Here is a 26,087-nt window from a genome sequence, read left to right as displayed (position 1 = left end):
TATTTTATTGGCTACATTTTTACTAGTTCCATAGAAGTAACCTATTTTAACCTGGTGATTATTATTTAAAAAAATTATACATGTAGTGGGATAGATATACTATTTTGTTAAGGAATATAAATATTGCACAGAAGGGAAACAAACCCAGAAAAACTCAAGGAAGTGCCCTATAAATGATTCTTCTGCATTGTATCACATTTTCTGTGTGGTTTTAATGCCTTGACCCTTTGTGCTGAAGGTACTAGTAGCTCAATGTTTTTCACTCCCCTGTAGGAAGTAAAGGGTTACAAGTACACCATCAGCCCTGTTACGGTGTAATTGTAGCCACATTTCTGTACATAGGTGGCAGAAACATTAGAAGATTGTTTTCAGGGCTATCGCGTGACTAGGATAAGGCAACGCCCAGACTGACGTGGTGTTAAGTTCTAAACAGCCATATCAGGTTTGGCTACTGAAATCACATGGTAGGGTTAAGATAACCCTCGATGCTCACGACCTTGTCAGCTAAAAACCCCAGATTTAATGATGCAGTCCCACTAAAAATGCACCTCCTGTTTTACAGTTGCACAAGGAGCATTGTTTTGATTATATATAGATGTCTAATTCACAAATGAGTGCTAATAACAGTATTGTTCGAAGTATTTCATTCACAACTACGTGATTGTATTGGTCTACCATAGTTTAACCTCTTTGCTGCCAGATGGCCAATGCAAGCCCCTCTGGCAGCGAAGCGAGTTAGTAACCAAAACCGTCTTCTGGCAAGCAGAACGCTACTATAGTCACTGCAATTCCTGTGAAATGACATTTAGTTTCACCCCCTCCCCTAAAAACGTACCTGATATGGTCAAATATATTGCAAACTGAATCCCATTGCATTTTGAAAATGTTTTTAAGTGGTTAAGTAACGCATATGACCACATCCATAGTTTCTGGTGCTCTGGAAATAAAGGCCCAACCCCCCCAATGAGAGCTTCATGTTAATAGCTGCACCTAATGCTCTATAACCCCAACTGGAAAATACATTATTTTGGGAGGACATAATGGGACACTGGCTGGCAGAAAAAACATGGGAACGCAGTTCAAGCTGCCGTTAAAATAAATATATATATATATATATATATATATTTTCCCCTTTCAATAAGTGCATGAATACAATCTGCACACTGACAAGTGATTAGCTAAGCTGCAGATCGATCCGTTCTCCTGTCTTTAAAACATTTTTTTTATGCCACAAGTATTTTCTCATAGTACAGAACTGATTTATTTAAAATAAAAAAAATACACATGTAGGATATTGCTTGAACTGCTGCTTTAAGAGCTCCAGGCCTCTTCAATATGTTGTGAAGCAATCTACCCCATTGATATGAACCAAGTTTACATGTTCCAGAGCATGGGGAGTCATTGAATAGCAATAAACAAAAAAAGGTTAGTTTCATCCTTTCTCAGATGGCAACTTTAACAAAACTCTTAGGCCAGTAACCATTTCACTGCCGTGGGTTCGCATTACGTTGAGGTTTAAATGCATCTTAAGTTATAAAAATTATTTAAAAACATATGTTACTTTGAGAGCCTCACAGCAACTACATTGTATATACAGTATTCGTAGGACTAGTGATTTAAATACATTATACATTGCGTCTTCCTTATAATATCTGTATAGTCTCAAACGTATTTCCCATGGCGGTTTCTTCACTGTAGCTACTACAGTTGTGAAGACCGTTTATGCAAAGATTGAATCAGGTCCCTATTAACCCTTTGCATTTAAAGCCTAAAAGTGAGACGAGCTGAACAATATACTGATGTAAAAGTAATACTGTGAAAATAAAAAAATGACCAAGTTGTTATTTCATTTTTTTAATTGTGATATTAGTATCAGTCGGCCTTGGATGTCATTGATATTTTAGGTACAACTAGTGACATGCAAAGAAGGCAGAGCTGCCAATTTAACCAGGATCTTGGTATCCCTATTTCACCCCCTACCCAAGGACCCTTGTTACATAATAGCCGAGTTTGAAAAAAGACATATGTCCATCTCTGAATCAACATCCTTCCCATGTTTACTTATTTGTTGTATCTGTATACCTTTCCAGAAAGATGTCTAATCATATTGTGGGAGCATGTTTCTTATTGCAGAACTATAAGGGGGCCATCAACTGCCAAATGTTCTTGCAATATAAACAGTCAGCAGTATAAAGCAAAGTCTTGCTAAATCTTTTTTACCCTCCCAAATTGCTCCTCTATGAAGTCCCAAAGATATTATTTCTGAACTACAATAATTACATTTGATGCTCCCAGCTCTGCTTCCCTCAAGCTCCCTCCCACAGCAAACTCCTTATTTGTTGATATTATTGGGGGAATGGTAGCTGACATTGTACAAAATCAATATTGCATGAAGGGCAACGCTCTGCGGATTTAGCTAGTTATATTTTAAACCCTTCTCTAGGTCTCTTGCAGCAATGTGGTTAATTTCTGAAGGAGGAGAAGCTGTGGGAAGCAGTTGGTGGGTAGCAATTCTCGACATCCTAATACAAAGCATCATGCCCCCCTCCAACCAACTTATAGTTCTGCTTTTATGTCGTATAAACCACAATGTCTGGTTTGTCTGCAGTGTTTAAACAAAGCCAGAATGATGGTGCTGTGTATCCCTTTACCTGTATTTCCACGAGTAAGTGGCCCATAACCTAAACCATTTCCCCATAACATAAACCATTTCCCCAGCCAATTCCTTTCTTTCCCCCTCCACCTGTCAAAGGGAATAATGTCAAATGTTTGTGAACTGTCAGAATCCAAGAACTGTTCTCCCACATGGTTGGGGATGTAAAGTGAAGCATGCTACTACACAGTGCAAACACAACCCCTCGTCCTTGTACATAATCCAAGGGCATATGGTTGTAAAGACTCCTAGTTATGGTATGTCATCATACACAGCTCACATTCAGCCTGAGTACACACATTCCATTTAAGGCCCTTGTTGAATATTCTGTGCGTCCACTTCCCAGTGCTAGAAAAAGTTGTTCTACTCATTTATTTATAATGTGTCGATTTGTTCCGCAGTGCATTACAATACTAGACAATAACGAAAAGCACAATTAACAAAAGCACAATAGGTCAGGGGTCACTGTTCCAAGCATTTTCAATGTAAGTCCAGGTTGCATTCAGCTTCTTTTAAAATGAATTAGACTAAAATCTTCTCCAGCATGAGGAAGTCCTCTGTGCAGCATAGTGATAAAAGAGCAAGAGAGAGAGCTATGGTGTGTTAGGTCCCTATACCCTTCAATGCAACTAAGATCAAAAGCCATAGGGAAGCCACATAATACACGGATAGGGGAATTGTTTAATAAGGTTTTTCATTTGTCTTAAAAACAGCCATCCTTCTAAAACCCTGAGAGACTAGCAAGCCTCAGTAGGTTTCTGTAACCATTAATGCTGCTAATTGAAAGGGATGCCTAATAATGAAAGTATTACCAGCACAGATGTTAGCATGACTTGGTCTCCTGCATTCTTTTTGATGTCTTAAAGGTATAGCCCCATATAACCAACATGTACCAATTTAGCAATCATTTGAAAGCCCTCAGCACTAACACATGACTATTTGTAATGGTTGTTTCACAAGTTACGATTGATATCTTGATATAATCCTTATGCCCTAAAGCCTAGATGCGAATAGCTCTCTGATCACAGAACATACAATACATGTAGCTTTAGCTAGTTAGGAGCTCAGACCTAACGGAGCAAAGACTCTAGTGCTGCAGTGATCAGGGCCCAGTTAAGATCAGAAGAGGAATGTAGATGTAATAGAGCAACGGTGGTCAACTTCAGTCCTCAAGGGCCACCAACAAGTCAGGTGGTAAGGATATTCCTGCTTCAGCACAGGTGGCTCAGTCTTTGAGACTGAGCCACTTGTGCTGAAGCAGGAATATCCTTAACCTGTCCTGTTGGTGGCCCTTGAGGACTGGAGTGGGCCACTGCTGTAATAGTGTTGATGTGAGGAACAGCCCCTCTCATCGTGATTTTTCCTTGAGCCAAAGGTCGACTTTATTGGTTTACCTTCTGTAGAATAATAGGAAATAAAATGCAGTTTTATGTAAAAATAGTTTACACGAAGGCTGTTGTATGGCAGGGGTATGCCGGGTTATCAGGATGACGCGTCGCTGGAAGGTAAATGTATTCGGCCAGGGCCATAGTCAAAAAAACCATGCTGAGCCGCGCTGAGGGGAAACCTTATCCCTATCAGCGCGGCTTTAGTCGGCGCTTGCGGGGGCGTGTGGAATTGCAGCCGACAGGGAAAAATGTAAGTTTTCCCGCTGAGGGAAGCGGAGGGCCGGTCACGTGACTGCCAAAAGCCAATGGCAGTCCGTGACGTGGTGTGCTAGCTCCGCCTCCCGCCCGGCACACAAGCGCGCACGCTTACGCTCATGCAGGGACAGAAAAAAATTCCTTCATGAGCGTCAGCGCTGTCAATGCTACCATGTCCGAGGCCTTATAGAGGCCTCGGGCGGTTCCCTGGCATTTAATTTAAATACCGGGGGGGGGGGGGCGGCGCGGGACCTTTATAACTGTGTTGCCCCATCCCCCCTGAAAATCTAGCGTGCAACCAGTTTGCACACCGCTGTCGTATGGGCTAAAGGGCCGAATAATAAAGTGTAGAAGGTGCCTGTGGCACTAAAGGGATTAGGGTAGTCCTGTGTTTTCCAACCAGGGTTCCCCGGGCATCCCTAAAGGGTTCCCTGCAATTTTCAGGTCATTCGAAAACTATACCAAATACAGAAGAATTTACAGTGCATCTGATCTCGGACACATTATTAGAGAGGGTTGGGGTTCCACAGAAGATCACATATAATTATAGGGTTCCTTAACCAAAAAAAGGTTGGAAACCACTGGGGTAGGCATCCACGGATGACATTTTTTAGAAAGCATTGCATGCTTTTGGCCCTAGAGTGGCCATCAACTCACAGCAGGCCTCTCTGGCATCAAAGGTTGTAAAGGCAACCAAAATGAGTAAATACCCCAGTTATTAACTCTGATGTCAGCAATTGCTTAGCAATGTGTCGCTGGCATCGGAGGAGTTAATTCATTTCTTCCTTGCTCAAAAACAATGTAATGATCCTCCAGCAAATATCTAAGGGGTTTGGGAAAGTTGTGCTAACTGACTGTATGGGTACCATTGTAACTAAAGTTTAACTCGGTTTTGGCTTCAGGGCAAAATAGCCGAAAGTTTATTGAAGAATCCGTGGTGCTTAAAGCAGAAATACAAAGAAATACAATCTACCGTATAAAAAAAATATATATTTTAATTCGACCGGTGCATCCTCTGTAGCTGAATCTCACTATTTTCCAATCCGTGACCACCCCGTTGCCAAGATACTTATTGGTTTAGTTGCTGGTTCTTTCCTCCCCTTTAGAGAAGACAAAATGGCTGCCAAATCTCACAGGTCTGATGGGCCATCAGGAAGCTACAACGTTGAGGGGTTCATGTTGTGGCTTCCTATTTGACAATAGTTTCAATGTCCAGGAAGTAACATCGGCACTAAACTTCTAAGTATCTTGGATGCCGAGGGGTACCCAGGGCCTGAAATACGGTGGTAGACGGCTCAGGAGGACTGCCCCCCTCAGTTCAAATCATGTAGTAAACCCCGCCCACCCCCCAGTGTTAAGATTGGGTGGGATTGCTGCTTTAAATACTGTGTAGCATGTGTGTATTTCCTCTGGCTTGTTGCATGAAGTGGGCTATTGTTTGTGAGCCTGGGAGAGCAATAGATTTTCTGACTGCCTATTCATCATTTATTGCCATTTACATAGACGTGATTTGCATCCAGTGTGCAGCAAGCAAAGTGAATTTTAACCCCTTCCCTGTCTGAGCCGAATTTGCCAGTAGATGTTTTAGAGGATCTGTTGTCTGACAAACTAATATTGACACACACCGAACATCTACTGATGTCATTCGTTTACGCAGAAGCAGCTCTTACCCGACAGTTCTTGGAAGAGTCTCTGCAGTAAAACCCTTCCTTAAGAGCATGGCATGCTGGGAGTTGTAGTCCTTCTCCTAACTTTGTACTCCAAGGCGTGCAACAGCAGCTTATTATGTGCAAATTATTGACCAGCAGACAGTCGCTTGAGGCCACTTGTTATGTCCATCTATAAGTGAATTAAATACCTGAAGACCACAAATTATGAGAACTATTTGACATTTTAATTTTGGGAGATCAACGTAAGCTTATCGGTGGTGAAAGTGTAAATTGGAATAACCTAACTGGAAGGCCATCGAAAAAATGATTAGTTATTTTCACGCCCTAGTAATGTATTACTAAAGCAGAGCTCAGGGCTAATTGAAATCGCCAGTTCCAATGTGACGGATTATGGGTGTCGGGGATGCATGTTGCTGCAGAGTGTAGCTGTTAGTTTGCAGAAAACAGCATCACAATGTCCTTCATTCTCAAATGTATTCAGCCTTTAAGTAAACATTTGTCTGTTTTGGTTTCTTTGGAACCTAATATTTTTTTTGCCATTGAGGTCTACAAATGAGTGATATGGCGGGGGGTGGATTTTGGATTTTTAAAGGAAAAAAGTAATCAATTACCTATATTTAACTCTTTAAACATGTAACTACCATTGTTTTTTCTTTTTATGGGCACTTTTATAACATAGCAACATAGAATTTGATGCCAGATAATTTGATCCACTTTTCTATCAGTTCTAAAACGTCAGACCATATTTGATGCTTGGCTTTTTATATATATATATTTATGATCGCCTTACATCTATCCCAACCAGCTTTGAATTCCCACAATGTTAGCCTCTTACCATCTCTGTTGGGAGGCTATTTCATGAATCCACCACCCTTTATGGGAACTAATGTCCTGCTCTGAAGCTGGTGGGTAGGCTCATGAGAAACCTGTGGAAGTTCTTCACCGAAAGAGTAGTGGGTGCATGGAAAGGCCATGACAGTCTCCTGGCTGACTTCCATCTTTTTCTCCCCACATCAGGGAGGACGGCGAGCTGGAAGAGGGAGAGCTCGAGGACGACGGAGGAGAGGAAGGGGGCCGCGATGCGTCAGAGGCGCAGGGGCCGCGTGAGAAGGGAGAGAAACATCACAGCGACTCGGATGAGGAGAAGACGCACCGCAGGATGAAAAGGAAACGGAGGAAGGAGAAAGAGAAGGAGAAGAGGAGAGCAAAGAAAAAGAGGAAATCCAAGCACAAGGTATAATTGTGACCTTGTGCAAGGCCCTTTATCTGCCTGCGCTTCAGGCCAACAACATTAGATTATAAGCTCTACAGGGCAGGGACCCGTTGTACCTGCAAAATTTAATATACAGCTCTGCGTAGGCTAAGAACAACATATTATTGTTACAATACACTACAATGCAATATGTTGCGGTGTTGGGGTTAAGGTACCTTATTGTAGTTATGGCTTTTAATACATAAGCTCATAGGTTTAATTACAGCGTCTGTTGCTTTCTCCTGGGGTGTGCCCTCTGGCAAATCACCCTTTAGTTCAGAACCAGGCATGTACAGTATGAGGCATGAGAGCTCTTATTATCCTTTCACTGTAGAGGTTCCCAAACATTTAACATTGTCTTCTCCCTAAAGGGATTGTTTAGGCTTTCGGATCTTCAGTCTTGGAGAAAGCAAGGTGACCAACGTTTGTGAGTTGGTCTCTCACACAAAAATCCAATGAGATACATTTTTTTAAATAGTGGTATATATTTGTTGGGTTGTTGATGTAGTTTCTCTCTGTCACTCTAACCCCCTCTCTCTGGATACTGGTCCCTCTGTGCCCCTCATTACACTTTCTGTATCTCTGTGGGACTCGCTGAACAAAATGTGTTGCATCTCTCCTGGTGCTATCCGGCCTGGGATAATTTATTACAGACAGCAGCATTGATATCAGTAGAGCTGTACAGCTGCTGCAGCAGCAATGACTCACTGCAAAGGCTGCTGCTGTAATAGACATGGTCGGTCACTGGTTGTGATCACGCAGGGAAGTAACAGGAGTGTTACACATGCGTACCATAACGTGCCTTTGCTGTTCGCCCCCAGCGTCACGCATCCTCCAGCGAAGACTTCTCAGACTACAGCGATGATTCTGACTTCAGTCCCAGCGAGAAGGGGCACAGGAAATACAGAGAGTACAGCCCCCCGTACCCGCCGGTGAGTACACATCCAATTCTGAGGGAATCTTCATGGAATTGGGACTTTCCTTTTTATATGTGCAGTTTCCCCCCAAAATGAGACTACTTCAAAAGTGAGCTCGATGTGATGCCCTTGAAAGCAGATTAGAAACCTTATGTTCCTTGCTGTGTATTATACAGTAAAAAAAAATTTAGAAACGGGCCCAAAGCCTGCAATAGAATGTCCACGTGCTACACTTTACCAGGAAAACGCAGAACTGATAGCCGGCTCAGGCCCAGATTCATTAAAGTGTGCTAAGCCTGATCACGCCTAAATGCCCATTCATTTGAGTTGTAAAGCTGTAAAGTGAATCTGGGCCTAGGTGTGTTACACAATGGGATGAGTTTAAGAAGACCCTACTATTATATGGCCGTGTATGAAAAGTGTTCCAAAATTAAGCTCTGCTCCTTACATTCCTACATAACTTGGAGTTGCTCTTCAATAGAAATATCATATGCAACACCTTACACCTTCATACAAATATCAGATATGGAAATATGTTTTATCTATATCTCTCTTCTTTCAATATTTCTTTATTGGAGTTTTTCCCCTCACACACTTTTTCTGAAAATACAAATGGCATTGTGAAAGATGTATTAAAAGTTCCGTGCTCGAGCTGTGTGTTGTGTGTTGTGTGTTGTGTGTTGTGTGTTGTGTGTTGTGTGTTGTGTGTGTGTGTGTGTGTATCTTTCTTGGCATTGTGAAAGATGCCTTCTCATAATAACAGTATTGTACTAAGATAGCTGCCCTCATTTATACTGCCGGAGAACAGAATTGTGCAGCCACAGTTTGCATGAAATGAAGGTGTGTGTGTTCGTTTCAGCCTCACCCGCCGTACCCACCTCCACCCCAGCACAATGCCCCAATGCCGAAGAAGAGCTACTCCAAGATGGAGAACAAGAACTACGGCATGTACGATGACTACGAGAATGATCAGTACGGGGAATACGAAGGCGACGAGGGGGAGGACATGGGGAAGGAGGACTATGACGACTTCGCCAAGGAGTTGAACCAGTACAGGAGAGCCAAGGAGGGCAACCACCGAGGGAGAGGTACGGCAATGTGCAAATTATCATAAAGCAGGACCGGGCTGCTTGCAGTTGGTGACTTCCACCAACATTTAACCCCTTGAGCACCAGAGCAGACCTTCACCAGAGTTCCACGGCCCCTCAGACCCCTACTCGGCGGTATCACGTGATTGCGGCCTCCCGTAACCCGGAAATGTAACAGGAGTCCTCTTATTTCCCTGCACATCAGATCGCGTGTAGCTCAGGACGCAATATCCCCTAGAAAACGAGCGCTCTGCCGGCATGATGTAGCCACTAGGTAATGAGGCCCCTGGAGTGCCAGACCCCATGGTGTAGTAGTGCCTACGTCTTGGGCAACCAAGGGTTAAAAGGGGTAGTACTAAGCAGCGGGTCAGACAAATCTTTTTTTAATGGCTTATCAGGGTAATCGGCTGCTTGGAAAGATTAAATCCCCCTTAAAGTAACTGTCTTACAGGCAGTCCTCGTTTTACAACGCTTCGCTTTACAACGAATGGCTTATCCAACACTATGCAATGCATACCTATATTCATTTTTACAACGCCAAAATGGCTTATCCAATGCTATTACGACGCTTTTCAAAGTTGTTTATGTGTATAATATATATTATACTATATTATACTATATAATATATTATATTTTTATATGATATTATATATTATGTTATATTATATATATAATACAGTATATACACTATATAATTTATGTGTGTGCTGCATATCTTATTGTCTGCATAAAATATTTGATGTATTTTAGCATTAAAAATGCCTGCAGGAACGGAACCTTTCATTTAAACAGTGTTCCTATGGGAAAACGTGTTTCGCTTTACAACGTTTCGCTATCCAACGCCATTTTGAGTAACGCATTGTGTCGGATAACCGAGGACTGCCTGTACCTTTTTTGTATCTTGTGAAAATGTTATGTTTTGTTTTTTGTCCGATAACACTGGGTACCAGCAAATCAACTGGTGGCTTCTTAATTATTTGACAACAGCGATTAAATTAGCTAGGGCTTTGAGGGCAAACAAAAACATGTCTGATCATCCATATATATTCGATATAGTTTGAAAAAACCCTGCAAAGTTTGTTTACCATTGAAATCCGTTGCAGTCAACCTATTACAGCAGCAAACGTACTCTCCAGCTTCTCCACACATGCTCCTCTTCACACCTTCCCCTCCAACTTCTCCCATACATGCTCTCCTCCTCACCAACTTCTTGTCCACATGCTCCCCTCCTCTCCCGCTTCTCTCCCACATGCCTGCCTCCTCACCAGCTTCTCTCCGATATGCTCCCCTCTTCACCAGCTTCTCGCACACATGCTGCCCTCCTCTCCAGCTTCTCCCCCACATGCTGCCCTCCTCTCCAGCTTCTCCACCACATGCTCCCCTCCTCTCCAGCTTCTCTCCCACATGCCTGCCTCCTCACCAGCTTCTCTCCGATATGCTCCCCTCTTCACCAGCTTCTCGCACACATGCCCCCTCCTCCAGCTTCTCCCCCATATGACCCCCTCCTCTCCACCTTCTCCACCACCTGCTGCCATCCTCTCCAGCTTCTCCCCCACATGCTCCCGTCCTCTCCACATCCTCCCTTCCAACTTCTCCCACACATGCTCCCCTCCTCACTACCGTCTCCCCCACACACTCTCCTCCTCGCCAGCTTCTCCCCCACATGTTCCACTCCTCGCCAGCTTTTCCCCAACATGTTCCCCTCCTCACTAGCTTCTCCATACATGCTCCCCTCCTCACCAGATACTCCCCCACACCCTCTGCTCCTCTCCACATGCTCCCCTCTCGCTTCTCCCCCTGATGCTCCCCATATCTCCAGCTTTTCCCCCACATGCTCGTCTCCAGTTTCTTCCACACATGCTCTCATCCTCTCTAGCTTCTCTACTTGCTCCCCTCCTCTCCAGCTTCTCCCTAACATGCTCTTCTCCTCAACAGCTTCTCCCCACATGCTCCCCTCCTTCCACACCCTCCAACTTCTCCTACACATGCTTCCCTCCTCACCAGCTTCTCGCCCACACGCTCCTTCATCTCTAGCTTCTCGCCCACACGCTCCTTCATCTCCAGCTTCTCTATCATATGCTCCTCTCCAGCTTCTACTGCACATGCTGCCTTCCTTGCCAGCTTCTCCCCCACATGTTCTCCTCTTCGCTACCTTCTTCTCACATTCCCCCTTCCTCTCCATATGCTCCCCTCCTCTCCAGCTTCTCCCCCACGTTTCCCTCCTCTCCAGCTTCTCCCCATATGCCCCGCTCCTCTCCAGCTTCTCCCCCACATGTTCCCCTCCTCACCCACACGCTCCATCATCACCAGCTTCTCACCCACATTCTCCTCCTCTCCAGCTTCTCTCCTCCAGTTTCAGCTTCTCCCCCACGCATTCTCCTCTCCAGCTTCTCCCCCATGCGCTCTCCTCTCCAGCTTCTCCCCCACGCGCTCTCCTCCAATTCCAGCTTCTCCCCCACGCGCTCTCCTCCTTTCCAGCTTCTCCCCCACGCGCTCTCCTCCCTCTTCTCCCCCACGCGCTCACCTTCTCTCCCCCACGCGCTCACCTTCTCTCCCGCTTCTTCACCACGCGCTCTCCTCTCCCGCTTCTCCCCCACGCGCTCTCCTCTCAGCTTCTTGACCACACGCTCTCCTCCTCTCCAGCTTCTCCCCCGCGGGCTCGCCTCCTCTCCAGCTTCTCCCCCACGCGCTCTCCAGCTTCTCCCCCACGGGCTCGCCTCCTCTCCAGCTTCTCCCCCACGCGCTCGCCAGCTTCTCCACCACGCGCTCGCCTCCTCTCCAGCTTCTCCCCCACGCGCTCACCTCCTCTCCAGCTTCTCCCCCACGCGCTCGCCTCCTCTCCAGCTTCTTCCCCACGCGTTCGCCTCCTCTCCAGCTTCTCCCCCACGCGCTTGCCTCCTCTCCAGCTTCTCCCCCACGCGCTCGCCTCCTCTCCAGCTTCTCCCCCACGCGCTCGCCTCCTCTCCAGCTTCTCCCCCACGCCCTCGCCTCCTCTCCAGCTTCTCCCCCACGCGCTCGCCTCCTCTCCAGCGTCTCCCCCGCTCGCCTCTCCAGCGTCTCCCCCACGCGCTCGTCTCCCCCACGCGCTCTCCTCCTCTCCAGCTTCTCCCCACGCGCTCTCCTCCTCTCCAGCTTCTCCCCATGCGCTCTCCTTCTCTCCCGCTTCTCCCCCACGCGCTCTCCTCTCCAGCTTCTCCCCACGCGCTCTCCTCCTCTCCAGCTTCTCCCCACGCGCTCTCCTCTCCCGCTTCTCCCCACGCGCTCTCCTTCTCTCCAGCTTCTCCCCCAAGCGCTCGCCTCCTCTCCAGCTTCTCCCCCACGCGCTCTCCGCGTCTCCCCCACGCGCTCTCCTCGTCTCCCGTGTCTCCCCCACACGCTCGCCTCCTCTCCCGCGTCTCCCCCACGCGCTCTCCTCCTCTCCTGTGTCTCCCCCACGCGCTCGCCTCCTCTCCTGTGTCTCCCCCAAGAGCTCGCCTCCTCTCCAGCTTCTCCCCCACGCGCTCTCCGCGTCTCCCCCACGCGCTCTCCTCGTCTCCCGTGTCTCCCCCACACGCTCGCCTCCTCTCCCGCGTCTCCCCCACGCGCTCTCCTCCTCTCCCGCGTCTCCCCCACGCGCTCTCCTCTCCTGTGTCTCCCCCACGCGCTCGCCTCCTCTCCCGCGTCTCCCCCACGCGCTCTCCTCTCCCGTGTCTCCCCCATGCGCTCTCCTCCTCTCCCGTGTCTCCCCCACGCGCTGTCATTGCTGATGAGTCAAAAGCCGGTGGGGAAATGAATAGGAATGGTATCCAGTGAAATGATAGTGGGATGGGAAGTGCTGAATGGAGGGAGGAAGCAGAGGGGGCTGGGAAATACCCAAACAGCCTACTTAACGCTGCGTTTAGGAAGAAAATACATCCTGTGCAGGGAGAAGTGTGGTGCCGTGGTTAACGTGTTGATATATAATACACTGGTGGGTTACTCTGTTATTGGGCAATAATGTCATTGTTCTTCTGAGTACCAGTTACTGTCACGTGGAAAGTGAATGCTTCACTGAATGGGTGGGTGACTTGTGGAATAACCCCCTCCCCCCCCCCCCCCCCCCGCCCCAACAGATGGTAGAGGCAGATACAGTAAGGGAATTCAAAATGCTCGTGGATAGACAATGCTATCCTAAATACAGTATGAAAGAAAGCCGCGGAAACAATAGGGTCTGAGGTTCTGCAACAGATAGGTTTGCCAAGTGCTTCTCATCTGCCACCAAATTGTGTGTATATATAGCAAATCCCTCCTAATCCCTTTGCTGCCGCAAGAGCTTGCAACGTGTTACAAAGCAATACTTTGCACTTCACTCTGCCAGTGTAGGAGTAAAGTTTTTTTTTCGGCTTAAAAAAAATGTGGAAACTGAAGATTTTTAAATGAGCAAGATCGCAATATTATTTGTCACTTTTTTTTTTTAGGCATGAGAGGGCGAGGGAAGGGGCCGCGAGGGCGTGGAGGCCGTGGTATGATGAGAGGAAGAGGAGGTTATAGGGGGAGAGGTGGGAGAGGGAGAGGATGCCCAGGGGAGGAGCACCCAGAGGAAGAAGAGATGTATGATGAAGAAATGGAAGTAAGTACAAAAAAAGTTATTTAGAGCCATGTGTGCCGGATAGCCCTTCAAAGGTGCAAAACAAACAGAGGATGTCAGATTGCACCGAAACATCCAGCTCCCTATGATTTAAAATTCCCCTGAATAAAATTCACTGTAGCTATTTGTTTTCTTGGTCTGTTTCAAAAGTGGCAGCACTAACCCGTGACAATATTTTGATTGGCTGCCTTCTTTAAAGCTTTTTTTGTACCTTCATTCTGATTGGATACATTCAGCTGTGCTTAATTCTGATTGGTTGCTCTGTCATTTTTGTACTACATGCCTTTGGTCTCTGATCTTATTTGTGCCTGTGTTCGGATTGGCTGCATTGTCTGCCTATATATCCTGATTGCATGCTCACTTACGTTGCAGTATTGTGACATTGAGGAGCCTATGGGAGATGAGGAGTATGACAACTATTCCAAGGATCTTAACCAGTACCGGAAGCCAAAGGATGGTAGAGGTCGAGGTGAGCTGAAATATGTTATTATAAATGTCTTCGAGGCGTTGTACATGGTCGTGGAACACCTTGTTACATGAGAGCTGCAAGGGGGAAGTGATTTTACTACGAATGTATTGGCTGAGACCCCTGCACACAGATTTGTGTGTGATATATAGATAGATAATCATCTTCTTCAGCTCTTTTCGATCCACTGGCGGATAAAATTCCTTCCCAATGGTCTTTCATGTAATGCAATTGCAAGTGTCTTTTCCGCATTGCTGAAAAAAATTCCTACTTTCACCCACACACCTTACTTTTTGGTCGTCGTCTTTTGGAATCCCTTTGGAGTCCAGTCGAGTGCCATCTTTGTGCAATGATAGTAATTTCTTCTTGCCATGTCTCCGGCCCACTTCCATTTTAATTTGTTCACCTGTGTGATGTCACAGATTTGTGTTTGCTTCTGAACCCATTCATTCTTTTTCCTTTCTCTTTGGGAAATACCCGGCATACATATGTGTTTGAGTTATCTAAAGCTTCTGAATTATACACTGGTCGAACACTTTCGCTTAAGGCACAGTGGAAAGTTCCCTTGAACGATTAAATTTATTATGATAACCCCCCCCCCCAAATAATATATATATATATATATATATATATATATATATATACAGTGTTCGACAAACCTATACATTTGCTCGCCCCGGGCGAGTGGATTTAACTCCCGGGCGAGTAAATATTGGCCCAAGCAGCACACGTTTGGTACTAGGTGGCGAGTAGATTTTTTTTGTGTGGCGAGTAGATTTTTTGGTGATTTGTCAACCACTGTATATATATATATATATTTGTGTTGCACAGCAGAGACACAGGCACACACAGAGAGACAGGCTCTTTGGGAAATACCCGGCATACATATGTGTTTGAGTTATCTAAAGCTTCTGAATTATACACTGGTCGAACACTTTCGCTTAAGGCACAGTGGAAGGTTCCCTTGAACGATTTAATTTATGATAACCCGCCCCCCCAAATAATATATATATATATATATATATATATATATATATGTATACAGTGTTCGACAAATCACCCAAAAATCTACTCGCCCAACCAAAAAATCTACTCGCCACCTAGTCCCGCCCCTAACCCCGCCCTAGTCCCGCCCCCAACCCCACCCTAGTCCCGCCCCCAACCCCACTATAAAATATATAAATAAAATACATTTAATAAATTCCTAGCCAGAACAACATTCGTTTTTGACATAAATGAATTTATTGTATTACATTATACTACAATTAGTCCTTGTTACGTGTGTGTGTGTGTAAATGTCAGCCTACATCCGGGGACCCCCCCCCCTCCCAGCCTACATCCGGGGACCCCCCCTCCCAGCCTACATCCGGGGACTCCCCCTCCCAGCTTACATTCCACCCCGGGCAGCAAGCTGGCATCGGGTGCAGGGGGAGGGGCTGACCCAGAGCTGCCAGCCGGCCCTCTTCCTCCCGTCAGGCCAATCAGGGAGGCAGATTACTTATTTATTTATTTTTAAAAAAAAGAAATTGGCGCGAACGGGGGAAATTTGAGCGGGAAATTTAAAAAAAAAACACGTGTGCTGCTTGGCCCAATATTTACACGCCCGGGGGTTAAATCCACCCCCCCGGCCGAGTAAATGTATAGGATTGTCGAACTCTGTGTGTATGTATATATATATATATATATATATATATATATATATATATATATATACAATTTGTGTTGCACAGCAGAGACACAGGCACACACAGAGAGACAGGCACACACACACAGAGAGAGACAAACATAATGTTGTTTGTTAATTTTTTTTGCAGACGATTATAGCTTTAACATAAATGTCTGAGCGGGCGGCTCTATTTGAACATCGCAGAAGTTTGATATTTATGTTCTCATGCTTGCAGGTTTCCATAGAGGCCGAGGTCGGGGCCCTCGCGGAAGAGGTTACAAGGGGATGGGGCGAGGGAGAGGACGTAGCAGAGGCAAAGGAAACGATGAGGATGATTACTATGATGAGGACATGGGAGTGAGTTGTTAATACCAGCATTTCATGTCTCATACAATAATACAATACATGTGAAATATACAGGCTACTCCCTTCTATTTTAATATAAGGTAATAGTTGTGTGCTTTATATATGACTAATTACCAATATAATAATCCATCCCAAGTAATGGATTTCATAGTTTTCCTCTGTATGCCGCCATGTGCAGTGTTCGGCATCTCGCTGCTGTCTACCAGTCACCGCCTGTCATTTATGACTGCGTGTTACAGGGACCATTTGATGACAGCCGGAAGTGAGTGTTTTACAGGGTGTGATTTTAATATCAACTTTGCATTTAAGACTTTGTTCCTTTTAGCAGTGATGTATCCGCAGTGTTAAAAGTATCTCTACCACTAAATCATTTAGTTTGACAATTTATCTTCCTGCCATTTTTTGAGAGTTACAAGTTGCATAAAATGCCATTGATGTCGAATACCTGGAACGCCATTAATACCATGAATGACATCACTCCAGTGTCGTAATATGGCTCACGTTCCTCAGGCACACCTCCAATCCAAAAAGTATATTTGTTCAAACAACATATACAACCATATTACTGACGTTTGAATCTCTCAGGAGTCTCTTTTATTTATTTTTTGTTTAGGCAAAACTGTATTGATCCAAATCAAGACCACAAAAGTTACAATATGACGGCTCTCTGTTCCACTTTTAAACATTCATAGCTTTCAACAGAGAAAAAACAATAAACTAAGAATGATTCTATGATGTAGCAAGATTTTCAGATTGCAAATTTAAGCCTCTTGCAGATGAAATCAGACTTTCAACAACCTATTTTCCTGTTGTAAAATACATATATTTTTGAAATGCAACTACCCACACACAGTTGAACAAAACACACATCTCCAAAGAGATGGTTAAATAGTTTGCTTTGAAATGGGCAGCTGCATTAATCGTCTTCATCCCTGGAGGCTCAGTCAGAAAGCATATTGTAAAATGTATTGCTACAGCAGAGTAATGTGTTATTAAATTAACAATGTTCTGTACACAGGTCAGGTGAACACTGTAACACAGATGTAGTGCAGTGAAGGATTTATTTGAACTAATAGACAAGGTTCCACAGCTGTTTGTCCTAATCCGCTCTTTCTCCTCTTGTAGGATGGAGGAATGTATAGAAATGACTATGAGAAGCCGCACCATCGTGCAGACAAGAAAGGGAAAGTCATCTGCAAGTACTTTGTGGAAGGCCGGTGTACCTGGGTAAGGCGTCTTCCTAAGTTGCCTGGTATCCCATGGGCCCACCGGCAGTTAATTATTTTTACAATTATATATTATTTAGGTTATGATGGATGAAAAGGTGACTAAAAACCCTCCACCATATAGCATATAAAATTATTACTTGTGAGCACATTCACACGTCTAAGACAGGTCTGCAACCCTTCTTTTCACCATTATCTCCTAGCATACAGTGCTACCGCTGCAGCAAGGGATTCTGGGAAATTACATGCAAATGAGCACACCCTTAAACCCTTAAGCCAATGCATGCTGCTTTAAACACAGCTTTTAAACATAGCCTGGGATGAGATGCAAAACCAATAAACCCACCCACAGGCAGACTGTTCCGACCTTGTGGATCTCGTCAGTGTGAGGTTGGTTGTACTGGCTTTGCAACTTGGACATGAGTAAGTCTTCACCACACACCCCATACATTTATTATTATTATTGTTGTTTAAAGTGGGCTGGGTGAGTAGCTTAGTGGTAACATCATAGCCTTTGAAGTGGATGAGCCCACTTTACTTGAGGCTCAGAATATTCAATGTTAAGTTGTTTTCAGTATGTTTTTTTTATTTTGTGCAATCGCAGGAGGATTGCTCTTAACAGACAGGCAGAGTGTGCATAGAGTATGGGGCCCCCTTATACATTGTGGCATGAATAGATGGTCCCTTTGTTGCAGAGGACGTCCTGGCTACTTCAACCTCCATGTGTAATGCATAGTGCCATAGGAAATGCTGGTGCTGAAGGCACCGTGAATGACTAGGCTTTCTCTCATCACACAGGGCGAGCACTGTAATTTCAGTCACGATGTGGAAGTGCCACGAAGACGAGGCCTCTGCAAGTTTTACGTCACCGGCTATTGCGCGCGAGCCGACAACTGCCCGTACATGCACAATATCCTTTCTACTGCAGCGATAAGGTTTCAGAGTGATCTTATTTTATTTTAAAGAGTAACACTGATGAAATGCATTTACCATATCAGGGCTTGACGTTAATTATTTTTAATGCCTCCCAGTTATGTCCTGCACATTACAGATTATTATTTTTTCTGCCACCTTTTTATGTGACATTTAAATGTCAAAATAACACATAATGAAGAAACTAACCCGTATCATCAGTTTATCCCCGTACACTCCAAGGTATCACTCAACACATTAGTTCTCGCTCAACACACACGTGCCTTTTAATAATTGGGCAGGTATTTTCTGAGGTTGGGGAATAAGTAGCGGTGCTGAAAAATGTAACATGAACTCTGGTCCCAGGAACTTCACTGTAAGGACATAACTGGGAGGTGACAATCGGTGGCCTGACACCGGCAGACAGCTATTTTGGTTTTGTTATTTACAGCGAGTGAATGGTGCAATGCAGACAGAAAATCCTGCAGAAAGACCATGGGAACAGGAGGGAGCTGTAGGGCATTACTCTGCATTACTAGTGGGTTCTCCTACTCTCACACTACTAAGCAAGTGCAATATAGAGGCAATGCTTGAAATCTGAAGTCTTGTCTAGGGAAACCATATAGGAAATGTTGTAATATGGGATTGAGGGCTTAAACGTGTAGACATGTGGTGGCCAACTCCAGTCCTCAAGGGCCACCAACAGGTCAAGTTTTAAGGATATCTCTGCTTCAGGACAGGAGGCGCAATCATTGACTGAACTACTGATTGAGCCACCTGTGTTGAGACAGGGATATTCTTAAAACCTGACCTGTTGGTGGCCCTTGAGGACTGGAGTTGACTACCCCAGTGTAGACCATTGGTGGTCCCCCGGCAGCATGCTCTCCTAGCTGCATAGCGAGCGGAGATGGAGCCACTGCAGATCAGAGCATCTGCACACTCCCTTGGGACAGCTGTTTAATGACAGTGCTCCTCTGCTCCACTAGTTCCAAGGGTGAAAAGAGGGAGCGGGGCAATATCAACAAGCACTGACTGGAATGGGTGGCGAGGTGCTCCTAGCCATGGCTGTGTTGTCCCTGCCGCCTATACACAGGCAAGAGAGAGTGGTGCAGCCCCCGCCCCCCCCCCCCCCCCCCATGTCACTCTTCTCTCTCTCTCCCCCCTCCTTCTCCTCCTCTCTGGGAGTCAATGTTAAATACGGTACAGCCTCATCCCACCTGCTGGGTAATTACAGGTCTGGTTTTCCTTAACTGTTCTCACATGAATTTCCTTGTAAGCTGTACCACACCACAGGGAATTGCGTCAATGGCGAGGACTGCATGTTTTCCCACGAGCCTCTTACCGATGAAACACATGATCTTCTGGATAAGGTATTGACCACGACCAACAATCAATTTTCTTCCTGTTTTTTTGTTGTTTTTTTTAACAATTCTAGTCAGGAGTCTCCTGGAGCTGAACCGCGCAATACCAGCTAGGGTATAGGGGGGGACCCTCTGGGTTTCCAAAATAGTTACACTTTTTTATTTCTTAGTGAAATTAAAGTAAATTCAAAGATGACTGCCAAGGATGTCCAATAGAAAGCTGCAATGTTATGCACTGATGACATTGAGGCTTCCTGTTGACCCGTGGGAGTGAGGCTTGGATGGCAGATATATTGATTTCTCAAAAGTGACCAGAAACACCAGGACAAAAAAACGGCTCCAAAACAGAGTGGTCCCCAGAGACAAAAATAGCACGGTTCAGGTGCGACCTCCCTCCTTCTCTGGTTCTCTGCTTTGTAAAACATAAATATTGTACCACGCCGTGAAATTCTTTTTTTGACATGGTCTACCAGTCATGTGAGGCCAACTTAGTTTGCCTCCCGCCAGCTGTTTTTACACTCCAAAAATTAAATCGTTACACTTTTCTCACAATTTGCAGTTCATTTACTTATTGAAGCAAAATGTAAAAACAAAACATAATTAATCATTGAAACTGTCATCGCTCTCTCCCCCTCCATACACTTTAAAGCAGCCATTCCGTCAGGGAGGTTTTACACTTTGCTGGTTGGTTGTCCTCTGACGTCCTTCCACCACCTGGTCTAGAGATATTGGTACTTTTTATGTGCCAGGTTTGTCACACACACAACTACAAATACAGGCAGTCCTCGGTTATCCGACACAATGTGTTACTCAAAATGGCGTTGGATAGCGAAACGTTGTAAAGCGAAACACGTTTTCCCATAGGAACACTGTTTAAATGAAAGGTTCCGTTCCTGAAGGCATTTTTAACACTAAAATACACCAAATATTTTATGCAGGCAAAAAGATATGCAGCACACACATAAATTATATAGTGTATATACTGTATTATATATAACAAATAATATATTATATAGTATAATATTACATAGTATAATATTATATATACGCTCTTACGATGCTTTGCAACGTTGTTTATGTGAATGTGTTTATATATATATATATATATATATATATATATATATATATATATATATATATATATATACACATACACAACGTTGCAAAGCGTTGGATAAGCCGTTTTGGCGTTGTAAAAATGAACATAGGTTTGCATTGCACAGCGTTGGATAAGCCATTCGTTGTAAAGCGAAGCGTTGTAAAACGAGGACTGCCTGTATGGAGACGACTACAAACATGACTCCCCTGAGTAACAAATAAACGTTTATGGCGTTTTTTGTACTGGCCACCGAATCGAGCGCTGGCGATCATATTGTTTCTCCACTTTGCACAGTTCACCACCAGCGAGGGTGTATTTATTTTTATTTTTTAAGTCATGCACAGTATCACTACTTCTTTTTAAGCCTCTGCTCTTATCTTATCTCCTTGCTGTCCCATGCAACCCCTTCAAACATTTTCTCTCTGTTTGGTGTAGATACTGGCAGAGGACGCTGAAGCAGGCGCAGAGGATGAGAAAGATGTGGAGGAGTTGAAGAAGCAGGGCATCAACCCTTTACCTAAACCACCGCCCGGTGTTGGGCTTCTGCCTACGCCGTCCCACCCGCATGGATCTTCAGGACCTGCCGGGCCACCCGCACCATCATCACCCACTGGTGGGAAACAATCCCCTGCCGGGTCAAGTGGGGCAATGCCTGACAGTCCCATGTCAGATGGGCCAATGACTGGTAATCTCGTGCCTGGTGGGCCAGTTCCTGGCGGGCCCATGCCAGGTGCAACAATGCCTGGTGGTCCCATGCCAGGTGGACCCATGCCAGGTGGACCAATGCCTGGCTGTCCCATGCCAGGTGGACCAATGCTTGACGGTTCCATGCCAGGTGGACCCATGCCAGGTGGACCCATGCCAGGTGGACCCATGCCAGGTGGACCCATGCCAGGCGGACCCATGCCAGGCGGACCCATGCCAGGCGGACCCATGCCAGGCGGACCCATGCCTGGCGGACCCATGCCTGGCGATCCCATGCCTGGAGGCCCCATGCCTGGAGGCCCCATGCTAGGTGGGCCAATGCCTCCCATGCTTGGTGGCTTTGGCGATCCATTTCCTCCCGGTGGCCCAATGCCCCCCATGCAGCCTGGCCTTGGAGGACCTATGCAGGTTGGGCCTGGGGGCCCAATGCCTGGAAGTCCGGTATCTGGAGGTTCTATGCCATTGGGACCAAACGGCCCCATGCCAGGTGGTCCAGGAGGTCCCATGCCAGGAGAGCCAATGCCAGGGAGTCCCATGTCTGGGGGGCCACCCCCTCCAGGATCTCTTCCGCCATGCCAGCAGCAGATGATGGATCCACAGATGTGCCAGAGGAAAATACCGTCCCTGTTTGAGATTGTTGTGCGCCCCACAGCCCACCTGGCTCACAAACTGGGTGTGAGGTGAGCTGAGAACCTTACACATTGTGTTTTTTATATATAATATATATATCACACGCCAACAAATATCTGTGTCTGTACACACGCAGTGAAAGAATAACCTTGCTCAGCTTTATTTTTCCTCATCTGGTGGGGGTTTAAGGTATATAAGCAGGGCTCGACAAATGCAGTCGCCCACTGGCGAGTTTTACCTGCGACGGGGGGGGGGGGGGGAGGGGGCGGCATCTCCCGGCATTCTCCTGCTTTCCCTACAACTTGCGACTGTCTTCCCTGCAGCTCCTGTGAAAATAGATGCGAGGCGTCACCCGCGTTGCCATGACAACTGGACTTTACGCGGCGTCAAGTTGCCATGACAATGGGACGCAGCGTGACGTCATGTAGCCATTTTCACAGGAGCTGCAAGGGAGAAGCAGGAAAATGGCGGGAGACTCGGCACCACGCCGCAGGTAAGACTCGGGGGGGGGGGGGGGGGGAGGTGAGTGACTTTGTTTTGGCCGAGTGGTTTTTTTTTGTTTTTTTTTTTAAGACTGTTGAGCCCTGTATATAAGGGTTCACTTTGTGGTCTTTTAGTTGCTCTTGATAAAGGCTCCAGAGGGTAATAGAAACGTTGGGCCAATAAAAATGTTTAGCATAATTTTGGTGTGCCTATCCCTTTATTTTTGTACAGTACCTTATAGGTCCTCTGACAGCAGCACCCTCTCTAGTATATGTGTGTATATATATGTGCGTTTTAAGTTATGGTGGGTGAAAAAGGCAACAGGAAACCTCCACCGTATTGCATATAGCAAATACAAAGATCACTTGTGGGCACATTCACATGTCTTAGGCCTCGGTCCCGCTGCGCTCGGTGGCGCGGGCGGCCATGTCGCGAGTTCCCCACCAGCAGGGGAATCCTCGCGAGCCGGTCCCGGTCCCCCCTGGCGGCACAGCTGACTACACGCTGTGGCGCGTCAGCCGCTAGGAGACACAAGAGAATGGTGTTTCCTAGCGTTGACGCGTCACGTGGTGTGGCTGTGAGCCAATGGGGAGGGGAGGCTTCGGGAGGAGGAGAGGCTTCGGGGAGCGGGGAGGAGTGTGGAGTGAAAGCAGATGAGTGCCTGTCTGTGTGTGTGTCTGAGTGCGTGCGTGCCTGTCTGTGTGTGTGTGTGTGTATGTGTGTGTATGTGTGTGTGCGTGAGTGCGTGAGTGCGTGAGTGCCTGCCTCTGTCTGTGTGTATGAGTGTGTATGAGTGTGTATGAGTGTGTATGAGTGCGTGCGTGCGTGCGTGCGTGTGTGTGTGTGTGTATGAGTGCCTGCGTGTGTGTTTAAACTTACCCTCAGCAGCTCCAGCCCGAGTCCGTGGAGGGAGGGGGGGAAGAGTAGCGGGTCCCTCCGCTCAAGCCACGCCCCCCCTCCCTGTCAAGCCTCCCACTCCCGCCCACCTCCCGCTCCCTACAGACCGCATATCGCGGTCTGTGTATGTCAGCGCACCGCCTGTCTGCAGTGCGGGTGCGCTGACTCTGGGAGCGGGGCCTTAGCCTTAGGCAGGTCTGCCTGCCTTATATGTGCTCCATGTAACAATGGTCTTTCAGACAAAAGGTGACACGGTGTGCTCATTTGCATGTCATTTCCCAGAATCCCTTGCAGTGGAAGCACTATAAGCTGGGTGAGAATGGTGAAAGGCAGGGTTGCAGACCTGCCTAAGACATGTGAATGTGCTCACATGTGATCTCTCTCTCGTTCTCTCTCTTTCTCTCTCTTTTTCTCTTTCTCTCTCTCTCTCTTTTTCTCTTTCTCTCTCTCACTTTTTCTCTTTCTCTCTCTCTTTTTTTTTCTCTCTCTTTTTTTTCTCTCTCTCTTTTTTCTCTCTCTTTCTCTCTCTTTTTCTCTCTCTCTTTTTCTCTCTCTCTCTCTCTTTCTCTCTCTCTTTTTCTCTCTTTTTCTTTCTTTTTCTCTCTTTTTCTCTCTCTTTTTCTCTTTCTCTTTTTCTCTTTCTCTCTTTTTCTATCTCTCGTTCTCTATCTCTCTTTTTTCTCTCTCTTTCTCTCTCTTTTTCTCTCTCTCTTTTTCTCTCTCTCTCTCTCTTTCTCTCTCTCTTTTTCTCTCTTTTTCTTTCTTTTTCTCTCTTTTTCTTTCTCTCTTTTTCTCTCTCTCTCTTTTTCTCTCTCTCTCCCTCTATCTCTCTGTCTCTCTTTTTCTCTCTCTCTCTATCTCTCTTTTTCTCTCTCTCTCTATCTCTCTTTTTCTCTCTCTTTTTCTCTTTCTCTTTTTCTCTTTCTCTCTTTTTCTATCTCTCGTTCTCTATCTCTCTTTTTTTCTCTATCTCTCTTTCTCTATCTCTCTATATATAATGTGTGTATATCTCTCTATCTCTCTCTTTCTTTCTCTCTTTCTATCTCTCTTTCTTTCTTTCTATCTCTCTTTCTCTATCTCTATCTCCCTATCTATATATAATGTGTGTATATGAGACAATACATTTATATACTATTGACTCATCCTCCACTGTATTGGTTTGTCTGTGTCTTCGTTTACAGGCCCCCAGGACCACCTGGAGGACCTCCTGGCCCCCCTCCTCCCAGGTTCCCTGGGCCCCCAGGCTCAATGCACCATGACATGGAGATGGGCCACGGCATGGACGACGGTCCCCCTATGATGAACTATGGCCCAGATGATGGTTCTGAGATGATGGCCGACGGTCCCCCGGGCCAGGACTTCTACGATGATTACTATCAGGACCCTGGCATGGAGATTTGCCAAGACATGATGGGAGACACAGGTACATGTTCTCACTGGCACCGTTACACCCTTAAAGTAAGGTAGTAGTACTGTGTCTATGGCTGAGAGAGTCTTAAGTAAGGGAGCGTAGCTTCGTGGACCCTGTTTTTTAAAAGGTCTATGTTGTGTATACGCTTTAAGAACACAGGGAGACCATCTGTTTTCCTATCCCTTCAATCTCTGAAGGGTCTGTCCCAGGCAGAACCAAAGTGAATATATATATATATCTATATCTCATAGGACAAGTCTTCCTCAGGTCATCAATACAGGTTTACAAAGGAATCTATGGCTAAAACAGAGGTTTGGAAAGCAGAAAAAAGAGATTTAGATAAGATAGGTGAGAAAGGGATGTTTGAAGTAACAGCATGGAGGGGGAAGGGGATTCTCTGAGGGGAGGGAGTTGTGGATAAGAACATTGGCAGAGAGGCAGACAGGATAAATACAAACAATTGTGATAGTGTGTGCGAAACCCCATATCCGCATTAAGCCCTCTTCTTTTGGTGTCAGAGTCTTAGCATTCTGAGCTCAAATGTTTTCCGTTCTTGGGTGCGTTTAAACATTCCATTGAGGATTTTGATTTTTAAATCATTTATGGAATGATCTGGTTGTGAGAAGTGATGTCCCACAGGTGAGCAGTATCTTCCTTCTTCGTGATGGAGTATAGAGTGCCTGTGCATATTCATTCTGCCTTGTAGTTTTTGGCTGGTTTCCCCAATGTAGCATCCTTGGTTACATTTGTTGCATTGAATCATATAAACCACATTCCTTGATGTGCAGCTGTATGATCCTTTAACATTGAGTGTTCCATGGTTGTGACTGGCTGTGACATCTTGGCATATATGTTTGCAGACTTTGCAACATGTGTTGTTGCATGGTTTTGTGCCATTATCAGTTTCTTTAAATTCGTTATTACGTTTTCTGCCGACTAATTTCTGTTTGATTTAAAAATCAAAATCCTTAATGGAATGTTTAAATGCACCAAAGAACGGAAAACATTTGAACTCAGAATGATGAGACTCTTTGAC

General features: G+C 45.7%; 1 protein-coding gene across 6 annotated transcripts in view; it reads left to right on the top strand.

Moving 5' to 3' along the window:
* ZC3H4 (zinc finger CCCH-type containing 4) overlaps positions 1–26,087 on the top strand; it is a 39,393-nt gene that overhangs the window by 4,450 nt on the left and 8,856 nt on the right. For all 6 annotated transcript variants that reach the window (XR_012802536.1, XM_075607009.1, XM_075607014.1 and 3 more), the window contains 11 exons: positions 6,984–7,200; positions 8,040–8,150; positions 8,995–9,223; positions 13,660–13,811; positions 14,202–14,298; positions 16,197–16,318; positions 17,453–17,554; positions 18,352–18,465; positions 19,728–19,835; positions 21,361–22,310; positions 24,822–25,063. Coding sequence is in view for 5 of the 6 variants with exons in the window: in XM_075607009.1 (XP_075463124.1) it covers positions 6,984–7,200; positions 8,040–8,150; positions 8,995–9,223; positions 13,660–13,811; positions 14,202–14,298; positions 16,197–16,318; positions 17,453–17,554; positions 18,352–18,465; positions 19,728–19,835; positions 21,361–22,310; positions 24,822–25,063 (2,444 nt within the window). In the remaining variant the exon portion in view is untranslated. The remainder of the gene's footprint in view (positions 1–6,983; positions 7,201–8,039; positions 8,151–8,994; positions 9,224–13,659; positions 13,812–14,201; positions 14,299–16,196; positions 16,319–17,452; positions 17,555–18,351; positions 18,466–19,727; positions 19,836–21,360; positions 22,311–24,821; positions 25,064–26,087) is intronic.

The sequence above is a fragment of the Ascaphus truei genome, chromosome 7, assembly GCF_040206685.1.
Source record: "Ascaphus truei isolate aAscTru1 chromosome 7, aAscTru1.hap1, whole genome shotgun sequence".
Taxonomy (NCBI): Eukaryota; Metazoa; Chordata; class Amphibia; order Anura; family Ascaphidae; genus Ascaphus; species Ascaphus truei.
This window is presented reverse-complemented; position numbering and strand designations above follow the sequence as displayed.